Source organism: Cryptomeria japonica, chromosome 1 (genome assembly GCF_030272615.1).
Source record: "Cryptomeria japonica chromosome 1, Sugi_1.0, whole genome shotgun sequence".
Taxonomy (NCBI): domain Eukaryota; kingdom Viridiplantae; phylum Streptophyta; class Pinopsida; order Cupressales; family Cupressaceae; genus Cryptomeria; species Cryptomeria japonica.
In genome coordinates, this window is record NC_081405.1 from 10,131,287 (window position 1) to 10,158,089 (window position 26,803).

General features: G+C 39.2%; 1 protein-coding gene across 7 annotated transcripts in view; it reads right to left on the reverse strand.

Annotated features, from left to right (window-relative positions):
- The window catches only part of LOC131036657 (uncharacterized), a 194,891-nt gene that overhangs the window by 129,770 nt on the left and 38,318 nt on the right, over positions 1-26,803 (reverse strand). For all 7 annotated transcript variants that reach the window (XM_057968596.1, XM_057968598.1, XM_057968600.1 and 4 more), the window contains one exon: positions 12,158-12,389. In XM_057968596.1, coding sequence (XP_057824579.1) covers positions 12,158-12,389 — 232 coding nt within the window. The remainder of the gene's footprint in view (positions 1-12,157; positions 12,390-26,803) is intronic.

A 26,803-nucleotide genomic window follows, 5' to 3' on the forward strand; every position in this document is an offset into this window, starting at 1 on the left:
GACAAAGACTACTAGTTGAAGTCATTCCCTACAACATTAAGGGGACTGGCAATCGTCTAGTTTTCAAAATTGGAAGTGAGACACTCAAGTGTGTGGGATAGCCTGAAGAAGGCATTCCCAAAGGAATTCAAACTCTTGCAGGATGACAATGAAATTTTGGTGGAAATCTATAATACCAAATAGGGAAAAAATGAGAATGTACGAGCTTACAATTGTAGGCTCAAGGAGTTGTTAGGTAAGATGGAAAACCAACCAGCCGATGGGCTAAAGAAACGATGGTTCATTGAGGGGTTGATCCCCTCATTGAGGAAAAAAATGAAAGTGGTACCCCAAAGTGGTACATCAAAAGTGAAAACAAAACATCCCAAGGAAAGAAGAAACCAAGTGATGATGATAGTACGGAGGAGAATGGCAATGATGGTGAAACTAAAATAGTACAAGCCCTCTGACAGGACATGTTGAGGATGATGAAGGAATTGAAGGCTGAAAAGGAGAACAAGAAAGAGAATAAGGAAATGTGGTGCACCAATTGTAAAGTAGGTCACACAAAGATAACCTATCCCAAGAAACTGTTCTGCAACATCTATCAAGTATTGGGGCATTCCATTGAGGAATGCATGTACAACCTAAAAATAAGAAGCACACAAGTTCTCTTTGCCCAAGGGGAACAAGCAACCCCTCCAGCCAAACCTCCAAAACCACCTACCAATCCTAATGCATTGTTTCGCAAGTACCGTAACAACAAGTGAGGAAATAATAACGACGGCTACAACAATAACAACTACACCCCACACAAGAGAATACAGTGCAACACGAAGGGTAGAACCATGATCCAGTGCTAGAATTGTAATGAATGGGGTCACTTCACGCAAGATTGTTAGAGAGGTCAAAATAACAACGCAAGTTTACTATGCAAGTGGTGTGGACCCGGAAATAACAAAGACACTGATTGCCCAAAATAGTAAGCAATACACATGTTGTCCATGGAAGAACCGAATGAGGAAGTACTGGCAATCACCAAACTGCAAACAAAGAAAGCAATATATCCAAACCCCTGTATGAAGATGGAAAGACTTCGAGAAGCCAAAGCCGATGTGGAACGGGCGATGATGGAGGAAAGAAGAGCTTCTAATGAAACTACTACCGCACTCCACTACGGTCTGAATCTGAGAAAAACATAATGAGGCAAGTGTTGCAAACCACAATACTCGTACGGGTAACTGACATTCTACAAACCATGCCACAACTAAAAGTGGCCATCACTAATATAGTCAATGACGACACAGTTGGCCAGGAACAACACAAGACACAAAAGGAACCAACGGTGAAGTCACCAAGCAACTTCGCCATTGATCCCATGTTACTGACGGTGAGCATTGGAAGGAAGTCGACCCTCGTCGAAATGGAAATAATGGGAAGGAAGTTGACAAGCACCATCATTGATGGAGGCTCGGGAGTCAATGTGTTGCTGGAAGAAACATGGGAATGTTTAGGGAAGCCAACCCTCTGGCCACCAACCTTCCACCTAGGAGGTGTCGACTGGCACGACATCAAACCACTCGAGACATTGATGGCACATAATATTTCTTCCTAGACTTTATAGTGATTCCATTGGAAAAGAAGGCGTACGATGCTCTCCTTAGAAGGGGTTGGCTGATCACTACCAAGGCCAATCACAACTGGAAAGAAAACACACTCCATTGAGAGCGAAGGGAGGAAGTACATCATCGACCTGAGGAATCAAGCAGTGAGCAAAGAATTGGCATCCTCTGACTCAGATTCTGAGGGCAGAGATTTTAGGATGGATGAAGGGTGAAAGGCGGTGGAACCCGAAAACAAAGGGGTACTTGAACTGGAAGACTACTTAGAGGTTGAAACTTGAGACAAGCTCCTTAAACGGGTTGTTTCATTGGCAAATGGGGGACTATGAAGTCTTCCACCCCGAGTGTAATATGCTACAAAACTCAAAGATTGAGGAAGTTGATAATTGTACAAAGAGTGCTACATTCCTCTAGAGTACAAAGAATATAACGAAGGAGTAGCACAAGCGGACAACACACCTGCACACCACTTTGAAAAAGGCAAAATCATAAATAATGAAGAACTCAATATGAAGAAGGTGAACCTTGGTGATGAAGACAATCAAGAGATAACATTGGTGGGTGACGTTTGGAACTCCATACTGAAGGCGACTACGTTCAAAATCTTTATAGAGTATACCGCTAGAGTTATGTACAAAATTTTGAAGGGTATACCGCTAGAGTTGTGTACACAAAATCCCTCTCGTACCAGATGAACAACCCATACGAAAGAGGCCATCCTATATGAATAAGAACTACGCCACCAAGGTACAGGAAGAAATTGAGAAAAAGTTGGAGGCAGGCATAATTTTCAAAGTGGAAACGAGTGAGTGGGTCTCTCCAATCATCATATCCCTCAAGAAGGAAGCGAACCAAATAAGGATCTATGTGGACTTCAGGTGCCTTATGCGGTAACCATCAGGGCACCTTCCTGATCCCGTTCACCGACACTATATTGGAAGAGGTTGTAGGCCACGAGATATACTCCTTCATGGATGGATTCTCCAAGTACAATTAGATAAGCATTGCCGAGGACAAACTCAAGACTACCTTTGTGGTGGATGCCATGGTGTATGCGTACAATAGGATGTCATTCGGCTTGTGCAACACCTCGACCACCTTCCAACGAATAATATTGCAAATCTTTGATAGAATGTCAGAGGACAATTTCAAAGCTTTCTTGGACAATTGGTCCATATATAGCGGGCAAGAGAACCACCTCACCGCACTCTGGGAATGTATGGAAAGGTGTCGAAGGGAACGATTGGCTTTAAACCTAAAAAGTGTAGATTCACGGTACCACAAGAGAAATTGCTTGGCCACATAGCATGCAAGGAGGGACTGAAGAAAGAACCTGACAAGGTAGGGGTTATTATTCAAATGAAAGCCCCAGATAACATAATAGGAGTAAAGTCATTCCTTGGGCATGTAGACTACTACCGGCGGTTCATAAAGAACTTTTCACAAATTTTGTACCCGTTGGACATGCTGACACAAGAAGGAGAACCACTCATGTGGGTCGATGAATAGGAGAAGGCGTTGAATGACTTAAAGTCCAAACTAGTGAGAACACCAATCCTAGTGTACCCAAATTGGGACAAAGACTTTCATGTGCACATGGATGCCTCTGGCTAACCAATAGGAGAAGGCATCCAATGACTTAAAGTCCAGACTAGTGAGTGCACCAATCCTAGTGTACCCAAATTGGGACAAAGACTTTCATGTGCACATGGATGCCTCCAATTATGCAAATGGGGCCACACTGGCACAAGTGTGCATACAAGGATTGGACCATCCAGTTTTCTTTGCAAATCGCCTACTTTCCAAGGCCAAAAGGAATTACAGTACGATGAAGAGGGAGGCACTTGGCATGGTGTGCTCCATATAGAAATTTCGCCACTACCTATTGGCAACATCCTTCACATTTTATGTGGACCATCAGGCATTGATGTACCTTGTTAACAAGCCCATCATCCAAGGGAGGGTGAGTAGGTGGCTGCTCCTGTCGCAAGAATTCACCTTTACCATCATCATGTGACTAGGGAAGAGTCATGTCATTGCTGACTAGTTGTTGCAGATTAAGTTAGGAGAACCACCTAATGAAGTGAAGAGGACTTTCCCAATGCTCACCTGTTTCAAATTGCTGCATTGCTGCCACGGTACAAGAATATAGGGAGTACTTGTCCACTTCCACCTTCCCGAGGGACATGTCGCCGAGTGAAAGAAAGAAACTAGCCCTTAAGAGTAAAACCTTCCAACTCATTAATGAGTTGTTGTACAAGATGGGTCCAAACAAAGTACTACGAAGGTGTATGATGCAAGAGGAGATTCCAGGAGTGTTAAAAGAGTCTCATGAGGAGTTGGCAAGAGGCCACATGGGGCCAAATGCCACTGCACGAAAAGTATTGCTGGTAGGATTGTGGTGGTTGACACTGCACTCGGATGCACGCGAATGGGTAGTGAGGTGCGATACATGTCAAAGAGTTGGCAAGCCACTAAAGCAAGACTTCATACGACTATTCCCTTCACAACCCAAAGAATTGTTTAAAAGATGGGGTCTTGACTTCGTTGGACCATTGAAGGTGAGTAACATGCATTGATGTAAGTACATTGTAGAGGCAATGGAGTACCTTACCAAATGGGCAAAGGCCAGAGCACTCTCACACAATACTGCCTTCTGTATGGCAAGGTTCATCTACAAAAAATTGTGACACGGTTCGGAATTCCCATCCAAATTACCAATGATCAAAGGGTGCATTTTGTAAACCATGTCATTCAAGCCATCACAATGGAGTTCAAAATATTTCACAACCTCTCCAACCCATACTACCCACGAGTGAATGGTCAAGCCAAGTTGACAAATAAAGTCCTTGTCTCTATCATCTATAAATCATGCGGTGTTGAGGAGGAAGACTGGGAAGAAAGACTTTCGATGGTGTAATGGGTGTACCACACCACATACAAGGTGACCACGAGACACACTCCATTCCAGCTCATGTATGGGCAGGAGGCAGTGGTTCCAGAAGAATACATGGTGCCGAGTTTGCAGATTGTTGTGGAAAACCATCTCGAAGACATCAAGAGCCTGAAGGAACGTCTTCTAAATCTCACCAAGCTGGATGAGCGACAAATAATGGCACAGTGAGCAACAGAGGTTGTCCAACACTAACGAAAACTCTAGCACAATAAACATCTCCAGCGAATGAAATTTTGACCGAGACAATCAGTACCGAAGTATAACGGCTGCAACAAACTCAAATCAGGGAAGTTTAGATTTTGTTGTTTGGGACCCTATGAAGTATGGGAGGTGGGTCAAAATGGGGCCATCAAACTCGCAACACTCGACAATAACCCCATTCGAGACCCTGTGAATGGCTCAAAACTCAAAATTTATCAAGAAAGGAGAGGACCTACTATCGGAGTCAACATGTTGGGGTATGCCACTCAGGGAGATTGGACAATCGAAAGGGAGGAGATCTTGGAGGAAGACCCAGTGATCAAAGAGCAAATGTATAGACCAAATGAGGCTTGGACCGACCCTATAACATCACCTGAGGAGAGGTTGGTCAAGAAGCACATGGAAGGTATTGTCATCCCACGCATACACAAACACTTGACAAATGCCTACTCCGGCATAAGCAGCGAAGGAAGAAAAACCAATGGAGGACTTTGAAGAAGAAATTGACCTTGTTTAATATGGAGAGACTCTCGCGTCATGTCTGAAGATGGTAATCAAGGCCAAGGATTGCTTTATTGCGGAAATGCACAACGGTCGTGCGGAACCTGCATCCAACTCACTATGGTGAGTGATTTCCAACCCAGTCGAGCCACCACAAGTTGATGGGGAAGAAGTAATATGGTACCAAAGGTATGGAGGTCGATACATTGACGAACAACATAGGAGTTGGGCTGGCACCCTCGCTTGACAATTTTTTTTTATTTAGAATATGTGGGAACATGCTATGAGCAAAAATGCTATAAATGTCCCCCGTTCACTTGTTGGTTGCGATATGACTTGGAGATCAAAACTAGACCCCAAGATGAGCCGAGAGGGAAAAAGAGACAAATGGCTAAGGAAGGAGTCACAAGGCCAAAAAAGAAGGCAAACAAAGAGGAAAGCAAAGATGGCAAGATTAAAAAATCAAGAAGGAAAAATCCTTGTGGCCTCATGAAATTTAAAAAATTCAAAGGAATAAGGGCAAGCCGAATAAAAGGCAAAGAGGTAAGAAAAAGTGTTTCGCATTTCAAGAAATTAAAAGGGAAAAAAAATTATAAAGTATTGAAGGTCAAAAAGTTAAAAATCAAAAAGGACAAGGAAAATATTTTTATGAAAAAATTAATAAATATGGTAGAAGTGCAAAGGGAATCAGAAAAGAAGATAAAAAAGATGGAGTTTACAGAAAAATCAAACAAAGAGGAAAAATATAAGGGAGTCAAATCAAAAAAATAAAAAAGGCAAGGAATAGATTGTTTTTCATAAATTTTATAAAATGATTGATTATAAAGTTAACCCTAACCCTAGAGCATGGAGGCTACTATAAATCAGCCCATTCAAGTCACTTAGCCATTCCAACCAAGCGAGGAGAACAAACTTCTGGGAAAGAGGTCCAAATAGAACAAAAAAGGCAAGAACGAGGTACCGTATGGCAAAGAGGAAGAAGTCCATACACTATACGAGGAGCTGCATGCTAGAGAGGAAGAAGTCTATAGACTGTATGGGGGACATGATAATCGATCGCAAAGTTGATTTTATATGTTGTACGAAGAGAAGGAAGGGTCCACAAGAGGAAGTATAGACAACAAGAGTGTGAAGCACTATACCCCGTACAAAACACAATTTGCACAGGGGGAGGTAGTCATGCACACGGGGAAGGAAGACCGTACGCCGTATGGAAAGGAGTGATTGGAAGGCGATCCATATAGGGGAGAAAATTGTATGGACAAGATCAGCGAAGCATTCAAACTGTACAACAAAAGATAGGACCCATACAAAGAAATGAGGTCTCATATGAGGAAGGAAAGAACGACGGGGTGTCGTATGAGAAAAAATACTAAGGAATAAGACCATATGGAAGCGAGTCCCTAGATTTTAGAGGTTCGTACAAAGTAGGGATTGTACGACGAGGAGAGCATCAAGACAAGTTGTGAGAGCCAAGTCGTACAGAAGGTATACGAAACAAGCATGCGGTGCGCAAGGGACAGAACCATACAAAATAGTAAAGTCGTATGCAACCCACAAACATAGAGGAGACAGCCATATGGTATTGAGAGAGTACATAGAGGAATTGCAATAAGGATATCCATATGTTGGCAACTGTACTAGACAGGTCGAGTAGGGTTACATCCGTACACACAGAGGAGAGCCCTATGAGGAAATTCGTACAAGGCAACAAAAAGAGTCGTACATCCAACAAGCAGAGGGTTCGACGCAACCATGGTTAAAACAAGTATTGGTAACTCTAGCTGGGCCAAAAGAGGAGACAATTATAATAACGATCAGCCGGTAACTGATAAAAGCCAAAAACCTCATTTAGTCTCAGTTTCAAACATGGGGACACCAAGCAACAAGTAGAGGTAAAAAGACACGACCTCGAGTGCAGAAGGATAACAAGGTCACAATTGAGACACTCACATTTGAGAGCCTGAGCGGCATTGAGTACCGCACATGGTGACAAGATACTCTAGATGACCATACTATAAAAGATTCATTGCAAAAAGTGGAGGTTGATAAGGCAATTCAAATGCATGGATTCAACATACGATAGTTTGAGCCAATGCTAAGGGCTCTGGTGATGGGTTATGATCACCATTCTAAAAAGTCCACCATGACTTTCCAAGGTTGCAGACCCATTGTCTCATTCTGGTCGAACGAGTTTGCGAGGGTATTTGGGATTCCCTCAATTGGCATTAAGGTAGCCAAACCCTCCACAAAAATGACCACACGAGAAAAGGACAAAATACTAAAGCTGGTGTGTCGAAGTTAATTGACACTTAAGCAATGGGACGGAGTGTGGAACAGTAACACTAGCCGAGGGGTGAAGAAGGCTTTCATAGCAATAGCTAAGTGGTGGTGCCTTGTGGACTTGATAAAAAGTCCCCTAACGGGAGCTAGCAGAGCTTCCGACATTGCCCTATGGATGATATACCTAACGAACAGGCTAATAAACGGAAAGGTGTATAATTGGGCATCCGTACTATCAAAGAGGATTTAGGGATTCTTGATTCTAGAGCACAAGACATTCTACATGCCTCACCACGCCATCGACCTCTTTTTGGAAGCACTCAAAACGTAGATCCTTCCAGATAATGGGGACACTTCCAACCCCTCGGCAAGGTGAATCCATTCCAAACCTGCCATGCTCTATTGGGTGCACCTGGATACCCTCATGAGTGGCAGTGAGCCTTGTTTACTCCCTTTGGTGTGGTTTCTTAGACTACCTTCAAAATAGCATGGAGCAAAGTGACAACAACCCCAAGGAGGAGGAAACAATGGAGTTGTCATCCTCTAAGAGCGAGAGTACCAAGGACACATTCAGAATGGTGACCCATGTAAGTGTGGTGCCTACAGACTTGATGGTGGAGAATGTGCAAGTTGAGGATGTGCTTGCAGAAGAAGATGTGCTTGTAGAGGTGCATGCAAAAGAACATGTGCTTGTAGAGGAGGATGTGCAAGTTACGGAGGAGACACCTTTTGAGGGTGTGCAGGATGCAATTATTCCAAATGATGTATCTTTGGGCACATTGGGTGCCATTGGGAACAATGATGATGACAATGAGCCGACAACCCAAACAAATAGTGATGATGAAGTCGCCACAGTCAGGGTAACCGTGGCAGGGTCAAGTCTGCCAACACCCTCCGCAGTAACACCGTCGACACCCTCAGTAGTGTTGTGGCATTTTCACACATCGCCCCATTGCAAATGGGACCCCCACTTTTTGCTTTGCTTAGGTGTTTAGTCGTCTTTTAGTTCAGTCCTAGTCATTAATCTTTGCTTATGAGAGGAGGTTAGTTTGTTGGTTCAAGATTGAGGAAAGTTGTCAAATTTTGTCATGTTGCAAGGTCATCAAGAAAGGTGAGTGAAAGTTGAAATTTCCTTCTAGGGGTCGTTTTTCCACCCTTTGAAGAATAGATGAAACCAAGTGTTAAGCAATGGAGTTTGTTTCAAGACAATAAAAAATTGGAAATTTCCTTCTACCTATCAAATTTCCACTCCTAGAAATTGAATGCTAAGTGAAAGAGAAATTGGAAATTTCCTTGTGAAGATCGACTTTCTACTCTAAAAGGAAATTTATAATGTAAAATGTGGTGGAAATCAAAATCTTTCATGTAATACAAGGAAATTAAAACCTTCCTTGTCTTGTACGTTTCTCCACCCCATGCAATTGAGCGAATTATCTAGAAGGAAGGGAGGGTGAAATCTTCCTTCTAAAAATTGATTTTCCACTCTAGGTGAAAAGTTGCTAGCAAAACTGAACAAAGAAGTTTGAAAAACAAGGAAATCAAAATCTTCCTTCTACCTCGCGATTTTCCACTCTAGGTGAAAAGTTGCTAGCAAAATTGAACAAAGAAGGTTGAAAAACAAGAAAATCTAAACCTTCCTTCTAAGTGGTGAATTTCCACTCCTTCCTTCTACATGTTTTTCCCCTCTTGGCTAATTTGAACAATGAAGAAGAAAATGAAATTTTAAGGCAATAAAAAGTAGAATCTCCCTTGTGGAGTTTGAATTTCAACTCTTTCTTCTAAATCAAGCATTGAGTGAGGAAGGAAAATCTTCCTTCTTCCTTGTGTTTTTCTAGTCTTGTCTTGTGCGTTTTCCCACTCCTCATTTTTGGCAATTGAAAGATGATTAAATGATAGATCTTGAGAAAACAAAAAATTTCCTTGTGCCTTGTGATTTTCCACTCCTTCCTTCTCCAAGTCGAATTTCCACTCTTGAGTAATGAGCAAAACATGAGTTAGTTGTTGAGCGCTTCACATTAATTAATCATTATTTAAGTGCAAAACTCACAAGAGGGAGGAAGGAACTCAGCTTGGAGTGCTAAAACATATGGAGGCAAAAGTGGGAGGTTAGGTCCAGGCCTAAAATTGAAACGTGTGGCCTAATCCTCATTGAACTCGACCTAGGTGAAGTGAAATGTGGAGATAGGGGACCTAGAAATGTAGTGTGTGGAAGGAGATTAAAACTGAAAATCAGAGAGATCAAACCTAAAGGGTAAAACTCAGAACAAACATAAAAAATCAGACCTAAAATTTAGGAAAGTCAGACCTAATGAGCATAGCAAGTATATTTTTCGGTGAAGAATTATAATTTGAGGGGCAATCTAACCTCTATTTATATGTGTTAAAGCAATATTCCTCTGCTGGCTGACTTGACTTGATGACCAAGTTGAAACAAAGCAAAAAGCATATTAGCCAGCTTATATCTTGTGCATACATGCTTGTAATTAGCACTCATAATTTGTGCACTTCAATCTCTAAAATCCGCTCAGCAAGGGAGCTCCTTTAGGTCGGCTATTCTGTAGGAGGTATTTCAGATTTTTAAAAGATCAAAACAATTGATTTCTAGGTCGGCCTAGTGGGAGAGTGTATGTGAAAGGGTGTGGAATGGCATAGAAGAAGATATTCAAACCTCCTTACTTTCATCATTCCATTCAAACCAAAATAGTGAGCAGGTCTGCAAATTAAGGTAGAAGGATCAGATCAAAGCAAATTCATCAATGGACTGAGTACTATTTCAAAAGGTGCCCGGAGGATCCACGCAGACACCACAGGTACATGTGCAGAAAGTTGCCTTGGCGATTGAGGGAGTGGTACAGGAGGAAACTCCTACAACTGAAGGTGTGGTACATGGAGAGTTCTTATAGGGAATTATTCTTCTAGATGCATAGGGCCCAGGCGGAAAAGGAAACCACTAAGGAGGAGGTTGTTGATCTATGGGAGGAGGTGGATAAACGACCAGAACTTGCCACTGTTGAGAAGCAACTACGATTTGAGCTGGAGGAGGCATTGGCACCCCAGAAGACCCTTGTGGTGGAGCAGAGTGCCAAGGTGCAAGGATTGGAGGAGAGGGTGATGGTACTCACCAGCCAAGTAGAACAGAAAGAAAGAGATTTGATGGAAATAGTCTACGTGGTGAAGACAGCCCGCGAGCGCCAATTGGTTGCTGAGCATGACCTACAGCTTTGTATGGGAAACTTCAGCACCTCCGACAACAGGCTCCAACTTCTACCACTCCAGGGATGTCCTCTCACCCTCCCTGTTCTCAGTAGTAGTTTATTAGTATTTGCCCCATTTTGCTATAGTCGTCTGGAAGACGACTTATTTTGGGGGGGGCCTGATGTAGACGGCAATTATGTTGTCACTAAATAAAACATGGTTTGTTATATTAATTTGGCATGTAATGGGTAATTAGTTTCCGTAGGTAGTTGGTAGTTCTGGCAGTTGACACCTCCGCCTACTGACCAAGTGGTATATATTCTGGCAATATATTGGGAAAACGGAGTTATGGTTGAACAAACATTTCTGATATGATTGTATTACCCATTACTGATGCAATAAAGTTATATCATTCTGCCTATGTTACTGTAATGTTATTCATGTTCTGTGCATACTTGAATTCTCTGTTTCTTCCGTGAAGTTAGAACATATTCACTGTAGGGAGTAAACAATTGTCCTCAATGCCTCTCATAATCTTCTCCTTCAATTTCTTTACTCTACAATCCTTACAAATCACCTAATCTCTTGGCCTTGACCACCTTGTGGTCTCTTCCACCTTTATAAGGGTTTCAAGGCATGAATTTCTCAAATCTGGCCTGATTTCTTTCAAGGAAACAATGCCAATGTTTACTCTCCTTACTAATAAAATGAATACTTGAAAAAATGAACAAAATTAGTAATGCATACAAGATAAAGGAGTTAAGGTATATTTTTATTTGCACATGAATTTATTACAGAAATAGACCCAAGATGGTCAACCAAAGATTAGAGTCGATCCAACTAGATCATACTGCTTTCCTTGACGATACAAAACCTATCTAAAGGACCCAAAAAGTTGTCAAGGGGAACACAACCGTCAACTAACTCTTATAACCACCTAAAGTTGACAAAAAATTAATACATAGTAGGATATACCATATTATCAAAATGTAATAAGAGGCATTGTACACTAACCAAATAGAACATTTGAGCAATAAGAAAGTGCAAACCTGATTAGGACTAAAAGGAATTATATAAAAAAGGGGTTGACTCGAAAGAAGTATCAAACCAAAGCAGAAAAGGTGGAGCTTGGAAACGCTGGCATGAGCTTTTCAAACAAAATAGGCAGATTATTAGAATCAAAAGGTTCCAGCAGCAATTCCTCCCCCTACTTCAACAAAAAGGGAAAAGCAACTAGAAGTGCAGCTCTAAGGTAGCAAAGCAAGAAATTAGTCAATTTTGGCTCTCACTGACATCAAAGAAATCCAGCATCAGCAAAAAGAGACAGCTGAGAATACATTGAATCTTGTTCACTTGAGATTTGTAATTTTATAAATTATATGTGAAAATTCAGTAAACAAAAGAAATTTAAATTATTTACCTCTTTGTTTCAACTCCACTTCTATATCATCATAAAGAAGTCTCTGCATCTCCAGCAATATCTCTTGATACTCAACATTGTCCAGTTTTTTGACTGATTGTGATGGCTCATAATCCCAAATTGCATCATCTTTATCAGATAAAATAACATTCTTTATATCTCCATCAGATGAATTTCTAACTTTAATTAACTCTTCTGAAACTATCTGCTCAAGAGCGAAAACTGCAGTTTCCTGAGCATGACAAAACATAAGTATTTCTACCAATCCATAACAGATGATGACTCTTGAAAAAAAGATGGTTTCCTAACCAAATCCAACCATTTTCAAAAAGACGTACATATAATATAATTTTCAATTAGAAATGAGCAATTAATTATATTGTCTTCGCCTGAGAAATGACTTTTGACATATTTGTAAAGGTCTATGTTATAGGCCCTCTAGTCTTAAATGCCAAGCAGTGCAATCTCAAGCAAGCATCAAAAGTTGTAATGTCCCAACTTCGCAAATCTAAGAAAACACGTAAACAATGATTTTTAATGATTGATTAACTCATCTAGGGTATAATTTGTCTAAATTCATTTGAGTTTATTAGTTATCAATAAGTCAACTCCATATTTAATTCCTAGTGGGATAAAAGGGATAAGCTACCTTAGGATGCCCGTAGCGCTTATCAGGCCCAAGGACGGTACATACCCCCTTGGCCCTCCTGCCAGAAGCCCTTTGTCAACTGCAGTGGGTGGGCTACCTGGCAGAGGCCTAGTTCCTGCTATCCCTGTTGCCTAATTCCTCATCTACCCCACTAGGTTTAAATATGTAATTGCTTTATTCATATTATTCATAATTTAATAGTAATGCATATTATATCTATTAACCCTTAATTACATAATGATGTTATTTCCTTAGTCAGGAGTTGTGGTTTATTAATTAGTTCATTTATTAAACTATTTACTAACTTGTTCATTCATGATGACTTATTCATATTTTGCAAACATATATATATATATATATATATTATTTTTATATTAACTACAACATTTGTCTACCTTTTATATCATATAATGTATTTAATGAAAAACCTTATACTATTATTTAACATTAACCCTCTATATACTTACTATCTGAATTTCTATTTTTAACTTTACTTTTACTATGAAATAAACTTAGTGGCCATCGAACTTACCTGGACCCCGTGGTTGCTGCGCTCCGTCTTTCCGCCCGATTTCCCTCGGCTGTGTGCTCTGCCTCTTTTTTTCTTCCTTTCTTTTCGCCTGTTCTTCCTCCCCCGCTAAGCATTCTGCTTTAATACTTATGGAGGGGTTTGCGTGGACCAAACCAGGGGACGTGGCTCTTACGGGAGGGGTGCTATGTCTTTCGGCGTTTTGTTTAAAACGACGCCTCGTTTTCGCCCGAAGTCCTTCCCTTAAGCCATGCCAATTTCGGGGTGCAATTTACCCGATACTTAGTTAAAGTCTTTTGTTAGGTATCGAAAATATACTTTGCATGAGTTTTATTTGTTTTTATAATGTATTTTTAAATGTCTTATAATATATTAAGTTTATATTTATTTGGTTGTATTTTTTAAATGTTTTATAATATATTAAGTTTATATTTATTTAGTTGTATTTTTAAATGTTTTATAATATATTAAGTTTATATTTATTTAGTGACAATTTATATGTATAAATAATTATTTATTAATTAATCAACATTTTATGGTGAAGTTAAATCGAGAAGTAATTAACATTATTATTATATTAATATAAAATAAGGAATCATTTTCAAAAATATAAATGTTTTATTTTTTTTATAATTTACAAAAAATATGGGGTTATGACAAAAGTCCCCAAAATTCTACGACCAATGCTCGTTTGATTGCTAGCCATCACAAAAGTCATTATTTAGGAGAATGCTGCAGATAACAAACAACAATAACATGGGCTGCTAGCTGCATTGCATGAGTACCAGAGGTACATAACACCGACAAGAACCCTACTAGCATTAAATCTGACCTTTATTTTACAATCCTTTTGGTTTCCAGAGAACTAGTGGCATTTTGTGTATGTCACACTCACAAACCTCAAGCTAAATAGTAAATAACACCACAATAGGCTAAATTAGCTAGACTTCATAATTTATTTAACATGGATTCTCAATTCTATACATAAATTTAAAATTTGTTATTTTCTTTAGCTGAAGCATCATAAATTCCACATTTACAAAGTATAAGATGAAATTGGTTATTGTTAGAAATTAATAGATAAATTGTTCGGGGTTCATCCCCAAATTGCAATTAATAGGTCACTTAAAGAGGTTGTTGAAGCTTAAGATTATAATATTTAACTAACTCTATATACAGTTATTCTTGTAACGTGAAACATACTCCATGAAGAAAAAAATTGTATGGTATCAGTGCCTCTTTAAGGTCATAAGCCTCAGAGGCCTGTGACTGCAGCACCAATTGCCCTAGTCATTGGGCAATATTTTTTGTGAGATTGCAGCATCAAAAACAGTGAAAGCTTCCCCTGTATATGAAGCAGTCAGAAAAATCATGCAGATTTGGGGATGGACGGTGGATAGAGTGAATGAGATCACAATGAGGCAGGTGAATTAGCGCTATCATGTTGTTATATGGATGTCTGTAATATGTAATCTATTCCAACTCCAAAGTGGAGAAACTTAAGTTTCAATGTTTGTTTGTTCAATAAATCTCTGTATATCATGACATGAGGACTCCAAATCCTCATATAATTGCATACTCCAAGCAAGCAAGTAATAAGACTACAGTGTGATGAATCAACAAACTAGTAACAAGAAACAGGCTAAATGGAACCCCAGACCAGAAGATAGAGAGCATGGTAAATTATATGTAACTCAATACTCTCTCAGTTTAAAAGCTATTCAACACAAAAGAAAAGATTACAATTGTGTGGCTGACATTCTAGCAAAAATGGCCATCACAACTTGAACCAAGAGATAGTCCAACTATCTACAAGAGTTATCAGGGCCTCCCACCAAAAATAAGTGTTAAATCGACACTTAACAACACAGAAAGAATCAAGCTATGCACTTGAATTTTGCAATACAAATGTAAGTATCAGGATAGCTTTTATTAATCAAATTGAAGAATATTCATAAATGATATAGTTTGTTTCCTATCCTTTTTTATTGGATTTACCTCCTATCTTTAAGCCCCATATCCCTCATTTTGCACTTCAGATTGCACTTCAAATTAATTCAAAAGCAGAGCAGATCTGAAATCGGGAGCAGCAGGTTTGGGGCAAACTTTAGGAGCATATCCAGGCGAATCAGACCAGACATTGAAGAATGGAGCAAGAACCAGGTCTAAAAGGAAGTAAACCAGGCCCAGATTAAGTCAAAGTTCAGATCAGATCACCAAATGCTAATCATTCCAAGCAAATCAGTTTCAAAATAGACCTACAGCAAATCTAATAATCAGACCCTAAAGCATTAAAGTCAGATCTGAGATCAAACCTAGAAACATATAAAGTTAGTCCTGAAGACTTAAAAATCAGACTATAAATAAATGCAATCAGACTCAGAACTTTACACTTTCTGATTTCCAGAATTGAAGGGGATGAGATGTAAGGCTAATTCGTTCATCCCAGGTCTAGTATGAGGTGAATTATTTCAAAATCATTAATTGGTGAAGAAGATATCCATTCAGAATTAGGTAGATTTCACCTGTATATTGATCAGATTTCAGAACTGAGAACATCATTTTCAAAGTGAAACTCAGTCATTTCCAGGTTTGAATCAATGTTTGGAAGCATGATTAAGGATGTAGGAAGAGTGGGAAGTACTTTATTTTTACACTTAAATGATTATTGATTCATAAGTGTTTTCTTTTCAGGTTTGATGCATGGGGAAGTAAGTCAGCATCGTGAAGAGTTCATCACATTCAAGGCATTCAAGGTGATTGCAACATTCGAGAGTTACACCAAGGAAGGACGAATTTGTGTCATGACAAACATGTAAGAATATTCAGATGAAGGACTCAGCCAAGAACACTTCAAAGAGGCAAATTGGAGATCAAAACAATATTGCATCAAGAAGGAACTTCACGGCATGGAAAGGTTCTGCAACAGCAACAGTGATCGAGACTAAGGTAGACTAAACAATGCAAGAGAGAGACATCATGACATCAAGCATTGCAACTACTACAAGGATGATGAGCTTCAGAGAAAAGATTTCATCAGCAAGCATGGAAGATCAATCATCGATACAATAATCAAGGTTAAAGAGCAGTCAACCAAACACTTGTGATGATCAAAGAGATGTACATGCTGAGGTGGCGACAACTCACTTCCATCATCCAACTCAAAGAGGTCAACTTGTCCAGGTTCAATGAACTTGATTCATTAAAAAATGGAGCACATGACACATGTCACTTTATCAAATATGTTTATCTCACCTAACCTCATCACTCATTGGTCGGCATTCAAAGGACATGTGTCCTATTTATTGTAATTTAATCAGTGGTCAAGCATTTGTAATGGTAACAAAATCTAATTAGGGTTTCTAGCTTTCAATCGTGACCATTGATTTGTATTTGATCCAGGCCATTCATTTGTAAAGGGAAGTCTATATAAGGCTTGCTCTCCTCATTTGTAAAGGTTAATAGATAATAGTTGAACAATAGACATTAGATAGCAAGTAGCTAGAGTAGAGTAGGAGAAGAGGAGATTGTTGCCAAGACTTTGTTGCAAGAAACATATTATTTTCATGAATATATGATGAATTTCATGTGTTGATTCAACATTTTGCATACTCTTCTTTTCATTTGTTTTAATGTTGATTAGATAGATGGAAGTTATTGTGGATGATTCATGGTGAAACTCTAAAGTTCATACCATTTACAATTTATTGATTATAAGTTGTAGTGCATGGTTGGCTTGAACTCTTAAAATAAGCTTAACTTCAATTACTACTTACTCATTGATATGCATATCTTTGATTGTGTTGATGATAGTTAGTAGTGATTTGAGCATCATTAGCTTTCCTTAGAAGATCGCACCAGCTTTGCCTAATTGATCCTTGCATGTCCAAACAAAGCATGGTTTCACAAAGTCATTCATAGTCTCTTACATTCTTAGGATTAGATTACACTCCCTAAACCCTATCTCTTTTGCCTTTTGTTTTCCAAGTTAAGTCTTCATGTTTCAGCAACATTCATGTACAACGTAAGTCCCCTTGTGATTCCAGCAAAATCACATCACAATCATTGAGTCTATCCATGTATAAAGTCAAGACCTGACTAACAAAACCTTGGAGTCGTCTCGTTTCATCATATAGTTTAGCATCTAAGAGGTCTTTGTTCAAGAGAGGATGGAATACTTAGTATTTTATTTTGTGTTGCATGGTGTCATAAAAAACACATCAACAGGTTGGTTGATAGTTGTGTTCCTCTTGGCAACCATCAAGTCCTTTAAATCTGTTGTGTACTGTCAAGGAAGTTAGTATGATATAGTCAGATCAATTGTAATCCTTGGTCGATCATCTTTGGTCTTTTTCTCTGTAATAATTTCATGAGCAAATAAAGATATATTTTACTCATGTATCTTATATGCATTGTCCTTTGTATTATTACTTCCTCTGTTTAATTTATCAGATATATCTGTAAACATTTAGCGTCATTGCCTTAAAAGAAATTGAGTTAGATTTGAATGATTGATGCCCTTAGATCCCAATAAAGGCGAGAAGAGCCCAAAAAGTGGTCAAGACCAAGTGATCAAGTAATCTCTAAGGATCGTACAACAAAGAGAACGAAGAAGAAGATTACGAGAAACTTTTGAGGAAAATCTAGTCGGACGATCAAACAATTTGTCCATACAATCAACGTCAGATAAGGAGTACAAAGATGGAAATCCTAAACACAGACATATTTTGCCATCTATCCATCTCAAGGAAAACAAGAATCAAAGAATCCAAACCACAAACCCCTGGGAGAAGGGAGCACAAAAACAAGTCAGAGCCTGGAGGTACCTAGAGTGTTGCAGACACTTGAGGTGGAAGTGTAACGACGTGCACGTGGCGAGTGTCGAGAAAGCACCAGAATGTAGCAATCGGAACACTCCACCTAAGTCTATCACACAAGGGTGTAAGCAGACAAGAAAGATGGTGACTCCTCTAACAAGTCCGAATGTGGATCAGCAGAAACTGTCGAAGTTCATGAGGAATGCGTCAGGGGATCCTACACAGCACTGCAAGATATGTGAAAACATTTGGTTGGCAAGTTGTCAATTAGAGAAAGGCTACTTGTTGAGGGTGTTTCTTGCAACGTTACGGAGAATACCCATCGACATGTTCTTAGAACTAGAAGAGAAACACACAAAATCATGGGATAGCCTAAAGAAGGCATTCCTCTACTCGATGGATGTGGGAATAAACATTTTTAAACCTAAGTCTTCAGTGCACTTCCCAGGTTTGGTGGATTCTTCGGTCCCAACACAGTTTCAATCTATAATGGTGCAAAAGTGACCTTGCAAAGGGAAGAACTATGTTCCCTTGAGAGCCAATTTCACAACATACATTCAGATATCTCTGACCAGTAAAACTAGTAAAGATATCTAATAAGAGAAATGGTAAAAGCAGATGATAGGGAGTTTTCGATCAGAATCTGAGCATCTCAGTCAAGGACGCCAGCGCGGTGCGCTATAGTTTCATACGGACCGCAAACAAAAAACTCAAAAAACAGAGAAAACCCAACTCTGTGATAACCCCTACGGGTATCGCAAGATGTAAAATCACTTGCGGGGTTAAGGATATGATAAAGGAATAAATTGAAATAAATAATCTAAAGGAAATATATTTAATTTATTTAATAAAGGGAAAGTTATTTAAATAGTTAAATGGAAAGGTATTTAAATATATTCTTGATATGTACTATCGAATATATTTAAAAGAAATGTATATATTTAAAATTAAAAAAAAAGAGGAAATTAATTCTTTTGAAATGTAATTAATATTTAATATATTAAAAAGAAATAATATATGAAATGCAATTAATATTTAATATATTAAAAAAGAAATAATATATTATGCAATTAATAATTAAAAGGAAATATTATATGAAATGCAATTAAACTTATATTTTATATATTAAAAGGGGGGAACGTAGGTATCCCAAACGGGCTGGGTACCTCCGCACGAAGTGGTGCATCGGTAACCGCAGCCTAGGCTATGGTTACCTCCACACCCCTTCATGCGGAAGGGGGCCTGTGGGGACACAACCCCTCACAAGCTATAAAGGTAGGCTGCGGTCAAATGAGGAAGAAAGGCAACACACGGAGGGAAAAGGAAGGAGGTCAGCGGACAGCAAGGTAAGAGTCCTGTCCCAAATTAAATTAAAGGTATAATATATGAAGGTTTTTATTATTACTAATGTTAATAGATAGTATTAAGGGTTAAGGCTCATTAATATTAGTTAGTATTAATTAATGAACAATGGGTAATGGGTAAGGTCCATTAATAAGTAATGTTCATTGGGGTCCAGTGAATATTTATACGCATCATAAGGTATAGTATTCACTAATCATAAAATAGGGATAAAATGTAATCTTGTAAATGTTATATACATAAGTTGCATATCAAGAGGGATTATGAATATAAGGTATTTTAAGAAACATATTGCAAATGTGAAGGATGGAAAATCATGTTGATGCATATACATATATATAAATTAATTAAAGAATGCATTAAGAATTCATGTTAACATAAAGGATCGTTTATGAACTGAAACTATTATGCAAATGTATGGCTTGGTTGACTAACTCAACCAAGGAGAGAAGGATCTGGTCACTTCCCCTTGAGGACTTGGATGATGAAGGCATCACCCAAGACAAGGAAAGGCAAGGGTCTTCCTTGGCTGGCTTGGGTGTAAGAGGTTATACCCAAGACAGGACTCAAAGGTCGGACCGATCCCCTCTAAGGACTTGGATGATGAAGGCATCACCCAAGGCAAGGAAAGGCAAGGGTCTTCCTTGGAGGGCTTGGGTGTAAGAGGTTACACCCAAGACAGGATTCGAATTCATCTTCAATTTCCTGGAGGGCTTGGGACCAAGGGGTTCCAAGAAGGTGAGCCTCACGGCCACCTAAGGACATACTTACGTATGGCATTGTATCCTTTTTTAGATAGGAATTATGATTATGTTAATTGAGCATTGAAGTTAGATTGCAATTTGGAGTACTTATATACAAATATATATATGTTGTTATGTTCTAACAATCTATTTTGCAGGTTAATGATCTCTAACTAGTAGGGACATTACAATGGTATCAGAGCATAATCCTGCCATCCTGTGGGAAACGTTCCTTGTTTATGATCACATATCGGAGGAAGAAAGGAGCAAAAGCAATGGCTGATCAACTAGCCAAACAGTTCCAGACCTTCATGGAGCAAACCAATGAGAAATTTGAAAGAATGAGCCAATTAATCCTCCAAAGTACCAACAGCAACAATAGAGATATGTCAAACCCTAGAAGAGAGACACACTCTAATCACGCTGACAACAAACGATCGCCTCAGAGTTCTAGGCAAACAATTCCCGAATTTCTCCCTAGGGAAGAACACATGAGGGAGGAGGAGGAACCGGCCATGCTTGGGGTGGAAGAAATCGCCCAAATTTATGCTAGGTTGGAACCAGAAGTTCAGAGGGTGGTGTCCTTCAGGGATTTTTGTGAGTCCAAGACTAATGAGAGTAGAAGGAAGAAACCAATGAGTAACGACCTCAAAGCTAAAATTAACAAAATGTCCCTACCCTGTTTTGATGGGGCAAGGAAGGATGTGGCCCAAGCTTGGGTACAAAAATTAGACACCTACCAATCATACAGTCCAATGACTGAAGGAGATGCTATAAAATTTGCCATATTACATTTAACCGGCAATGCCCATAATTGGTGGCATAACGGTCTCATTACCCTAGGACACAAAAACGTCTCCACCTACAATGAGTTTACCCAAAGGCTCATCAGCCGATTCGACCAGAAAGATTCCGAATGGTACTTCCAAGAGCTAACACACCTTAAGCAAGTAGGGACCATTGAAGATTATGTAGATCGATTCCAAAACTTGTCAGTAATGGTCCCCGACCTATCCCAGAAAAGGCTTACCTACATGTTCTTAGAAGGGTTGAAGGACCCCATTAAGAATTTTGTTAAACCCCTAGAACCACAAAACTTAGGAGAAGCCATTAAGTAAACCAGGATGGTCGAATTTAATGCCCCCAAGAATACCTCAACCAAAACTCCACACAGGAACGAGGGACCCCAGAGAGACCGCCGGGAAAAACCTTGCCACTTGTGCAAAAAACCTTGGAGCTTTAATCACCAATGCAAGGAAAGAGACGAGCTCATGGAGAAAGGGTTATGCTTCAAATGCAAGGCCCCATGGGTGAGAGGCCATGATTGTAAAAGAGGACAGTTAAATAACACAGAAGAAATACAAGATGAGGAAAGACCTAATAAAAGAACCAGATTTGAAAACAATACACCTAGTACTTTGGCAGTAATCACTCAAGGAAGTGAGAATAGATGTTTCAGACTCAAAGGGACTATCAAAGGGCAGAAAGTAATTGCATTAGTGGACACCGGAGCCTCCCATGACCTCATTAGCAAACACTTAGCAGCAAAGAGACGATTAAAGACCCAAGAATTTGAAGGATTTGAAGTGATCATGGGCAACGGAGTCCTGGACAGGTGCACTCAAATTATACCCCAATTGGAAGTCACCCTGGGAGGACATACCATTACAAGGAACTTCTTTGTGGTAAACCTAGAGAATGATATCATTTTGGGAATGCCATGGATAAATTCATAAGGAAGGTTTACCATGGATAGTCCAAATCGAGAGATATGCTTCCAGCATGAAGGAAGGGAGATAACATTGAAGGGAATTCCCGACGGCTCTCCAAAAATAGTATCATGCAACAAAATGAAGAAAATCCTTAGACACGATCAAGGAGAGTGGGTCGCCCAATGTATGATCTTGGACAAATCTCCAACCGAAGGCCAAGTCATTCAAAGGGATATACAACCTATCCTTAGAAGACACAAAAAGGACTTCGAGGACATTCCCCCGGGGTTACCCCCAAAAAGGGGATTTGAGCATTCCATTGAATTAGAGGAAGGAGCAAAGCCTGTCATTACCACTCCTTACCGCCACCCACACAAGTTCAAAGAGGAGATTGAAAAAACCATAAAGGAATTATTAGAAATGGGACACATCCAACCAAGCAGCAGCCCTTTTGCTTCATCGGTAGTATTGGTTAAGAAGAAAGACGGAACTATGAGAATGTGCATAGATTACCGGGCCTTGAATAAAAAGACTATAAAAAACAGGTACCCTATCCCAAGGATTGATGAACTAATGGATGAACTCCATGGAGCAAAATACTTCTCTAAAATTGATCTAAGGTCAAGATATCATCAGATTAGAATGAGGGAAGAGGGTATTCCCAAAACAGCATTCAGATGTCACTATGGACATTTCGAGTTTTTGGTCATGCCGTTTGGTCTCACTAACGCTCCAGCCACCTTTCAATCATGTATGAATCATACGTTCACGCAACAGTTGAGGAAATTTCTTCTAATATTCTTTGATGACATACTCATTTATAGCAAAACATGGGAAGAACACCTCCTGCACATCAAAGAGGTATTAAACATTTTGGAGTCTAATTCATTATATGCTAAAGCCTCCAAATGTGAATTTGGGATGAAAGAAATCATTTACCTGGGACACAAAATTAGTGAAGCGGGAGTAAGTGTAGATGAAGAGAAGATCAAAGCCATCAAGGAATGGCTCACCCCTAGAATCTTAACACAGTTAAGGGGATTTGTGGGACTGCAGCTACTATAGACGCTTTGTAAAAGGGTTCTCCAAAATTGCAGCACCCCTTACTGATCTAACAAAAAAAGGGGCTTTTGCATGGAATGACCAGGCCCAACAGACCTTCGAACAACTCAAAATAACCATGAGCACTTGTCCAGTATTAGCCATTCCCGACTTCTCTACACCGTTTGAACTACAATGTGATGCATCAGGGGAGGGAATTGGGGCCGTACTTATGCAAAAGAAACACCCCATAGCTTTTGAGAGTCGTAAACTTTCTGTAGCAGAAAGACTATTCTATCTATGACAAAAAAATGCTAGCCATAATGCACGCCTTGGCCAAGTTTCGCCAATACCTTGTCTGTGGGAGGTTTGGTGTGAAAACTGATCATAACAGCCTACGCTTCTTCTTGAGCCAGAAGGACCTTAATGATAGACAACAAAAATGGGTGAGCAAAATACAAGCCTACGACTTTGATATAGAATATGTGAAAGGAGTGAATAATGGGGCAGCAGATGCCCTATCCCAACGGGTTCATCTTAACGTCATCACCAGTATCTCAAAGGACTGGAAGGAAGAAATCCTTAATGAATATAACCAAGATCCACAAACAAAGGAGATCTTGGCAGGAAATCTTCCAAACGAAGATTTTAAAGTTAAAGGAAATCTCATCTTGTATAAAGGAAGGATATACTTGAGTCCTCAGACCAGATTCAAAGGCAAAATTCTCAAAGAATTTCATGATAACCCCTTAACAGGACACCCGGGGTACTACAAAACTTATAAACACGTTAGGGAACGATATGCATGGAAAAACCAGAAAAAGGATATCCAAAAATATGTACAAGAGTGCCTAACATGTCAGCGCAATAAAAGCTGAACTCACCCACCCCGCTGGGTTACTTCAACCACTACCTATTCCTAATCAAAAGTGGGAGAGGATTTCTATGGAGTTCATAACTAGGTTGCCAAAGACACAAGGGAAGGATAGCATTTTCATAGTGGTAGATAGACTCACAAAATATGCCCATATTCTTGCAATCTCCACGGAATACAAGGCCTACCAAATAGCAGATCTATTCTTCAAGGAAATTTTCAGACTCCACGGACTCCCTCTAAATATTGTCAGTGACAGAGACAGCAAGTTTATTAGCCAATTTTGGCAGGAACTCTTCACAATGGCAGGAACAAACTTGACCCCTAGTACCAGTTACCATCCTCAAACCGATGGGCAAACTGAAATAGTAAACAAATGGATAGAGGGCTACCTAAGGAACTATGTTACAGGGCAACAGACTGCTTTGGTTAAGTGGTTACACTTAGGAGAACATTGCTACAACACGACACACCACATGTCAATAAGGATGAGTCCTTTCCAAGCCTTGTACGGTTATGAAGCCACGGGCTTTGGGGAACTAATAACCCAAGAGAGCAAAGTAGGGACATCATGAAGACCTTGAAGGAGAATTTACATCAAGCTCAAAACCAACAAAAGATCTATGCTGACAAGAAACGTATAGAATGGTAATTTGAGGTCGGAGATTTGGTGTTTCTAAGATTGCAACCCTATAAGCAAACAACCCTCAAAAAGAATGGGACTGAAAAATTGAAACCCCGATTCTATGGACCCTACAAGGTAATTTGGCGGATCGAAGAAGTAGCTTATGAGATTGAGCTTCCCAAGAGCAGTAAAATACATAATGTGTTCCATGTTTCCCGACTTAAGAAAGTTCTCAGACAACACGTGGTTCCTTGCAGCGAACTACCCCCTCTAGATGATGAGGGGAAACTCACATTGTACCCAGAGGTCATTCTAGATACACGGAAAAAAGAACTTAGGAACCGGACCATTACCGAATACCTGATAAAATGGAGGAATCTCCCAGATGAGGATGCCACTTGGGAAAGGGAGGAAGATCTAAAGGTGCTTGAGGACAAGCAAAATTGAGACGGAGGGACTATGATAACCCCTACGGTATCGCAAGATGTAAAATCACTTGCGGGGTTAAGGATATGGTAAAGGAATAAATTGAAATAAATAATCTAAAGGAAATATATTTAATTTATTTAATAAAGGGAAAGTTATTTAAATAGTTAAATGGAAAGGTATTTAAATATATTCTTGATATGTAATATCGAATATATTTAAAAGAAATGTATATATTTAAAATAAAATAAAAAGAGGAAATTATATTCTTTTGAAATGTAATTAATATTTAATATATTAAAAATAAATAATATATGAAATGCAATTAATATTTAATATATTAAAAAAGAAATAATATATTATGCAATTAATAATTAAAAGGAAATATTATATGAAATGCAATTAAACTTATATTTTACATATTAAAAGGGGGGAACGTAGGTATCCCGAACGGGCTGGGTACCTCCGCACGAAGTGGTGCGTAGGTAACCGCAGCCTAGGCTACGGTTACCTACGCACCCCTTCATGCGGAAGGGGGCCCGTGGGGACACAACCCCTCACAAGCTATAAAGGTAGGCTGCGGTCAAATGAGGAAGAAAGGCAGCACACGGAGGGAAAAGGAAGGAGGTCAGCGGACAGCAAGGTAAGAGTCTTGTCCCAAATTAAATTAAAGGTATAATATATGAAGGTTTTTATTATTACTAATGTTAATAGATAGTATTAAGGGTTAAGGCTCATTAATATTAGTTAGTATTAATTAATGAACAGTGGGTAATGGGTAAGGTCCATTAATAAGCAATGTTCATGGGGGTCTAGTGAATATTTATACTCATCATAAGGTATAGTATTCACTAGTCATAAAATAAGGATAAAATGTAATCTTGTAAATGTTATATACATAAGTTGCATATCAAGAGGGATTATGAATATAAGGTATTTTAAGAAACATATTGCAAATGTGAAGGATGGAAAATCATGTTGATGCATATACATATATATAAATTAATTAAAGAATGCATTAAGAATTCATGTTAAACATAAAGGATCGTTTATGAACTGAAACTATTATGCAAATGTATGGCTTGGTTGACTAACTCAACCAAGGAGAGAAGGATCTGGTCACTTCCCCTTGAGGACTTGGATGATGAAGGCATCACCCAAGACAAGGAAAGGCAAGGGTCTTCCTTGGCTGGCTTGGGTGTAAGAGGTTATACCCAAGACAGGACTCAAAGGTCGGACCGATCCCCTCTAAGGACTTGGATGATGAAGGCATCACCCAAGGCAAGGAAAGGCAAGGGTCTTCCTTGGAGGGCTTGGGTGTAAGAGGTTACACCCAAGACAGTATTCGAATTCATCTTCAATTTCCTGGAGGGCTTGGGACCAAGGGGTTCCAAGAAGGTGAGCCTCACGGCCACCTAAGGACATACTTACGTATGGCATTGTATCCTTTTTTAGATAGGAATTATGATTATGTTAATTGAGCATTGAAGTTAGATTGCAATTTGGAGTACTTATATACAAATATATATATGTTGTTATGTTCTAACAATCTGTTTTGCAGGTTAATGATCTCTAACTAGTAGGGACATTACAAACTCTATGTTTCAGAGAACCTGCAAAACCCAAAATCAAAAATATACCAACAAATACTATATGGTAGATATACAAATAAATATAATAAAGATTTCAATAGAAGAAATGAATAACAAATATATAGAACAAACCTCTGTGCAGTTGAATGCCTTCAAGAAACCTGCACACATATAGAACAGGGAAAATGTTTGGGGCTATTTGGAGACTTGCCTCAGTCAAGTCCCTATTTTGGTGTTTCCACCTCCACAACAGCCAGATAGATAGATAGATAAATA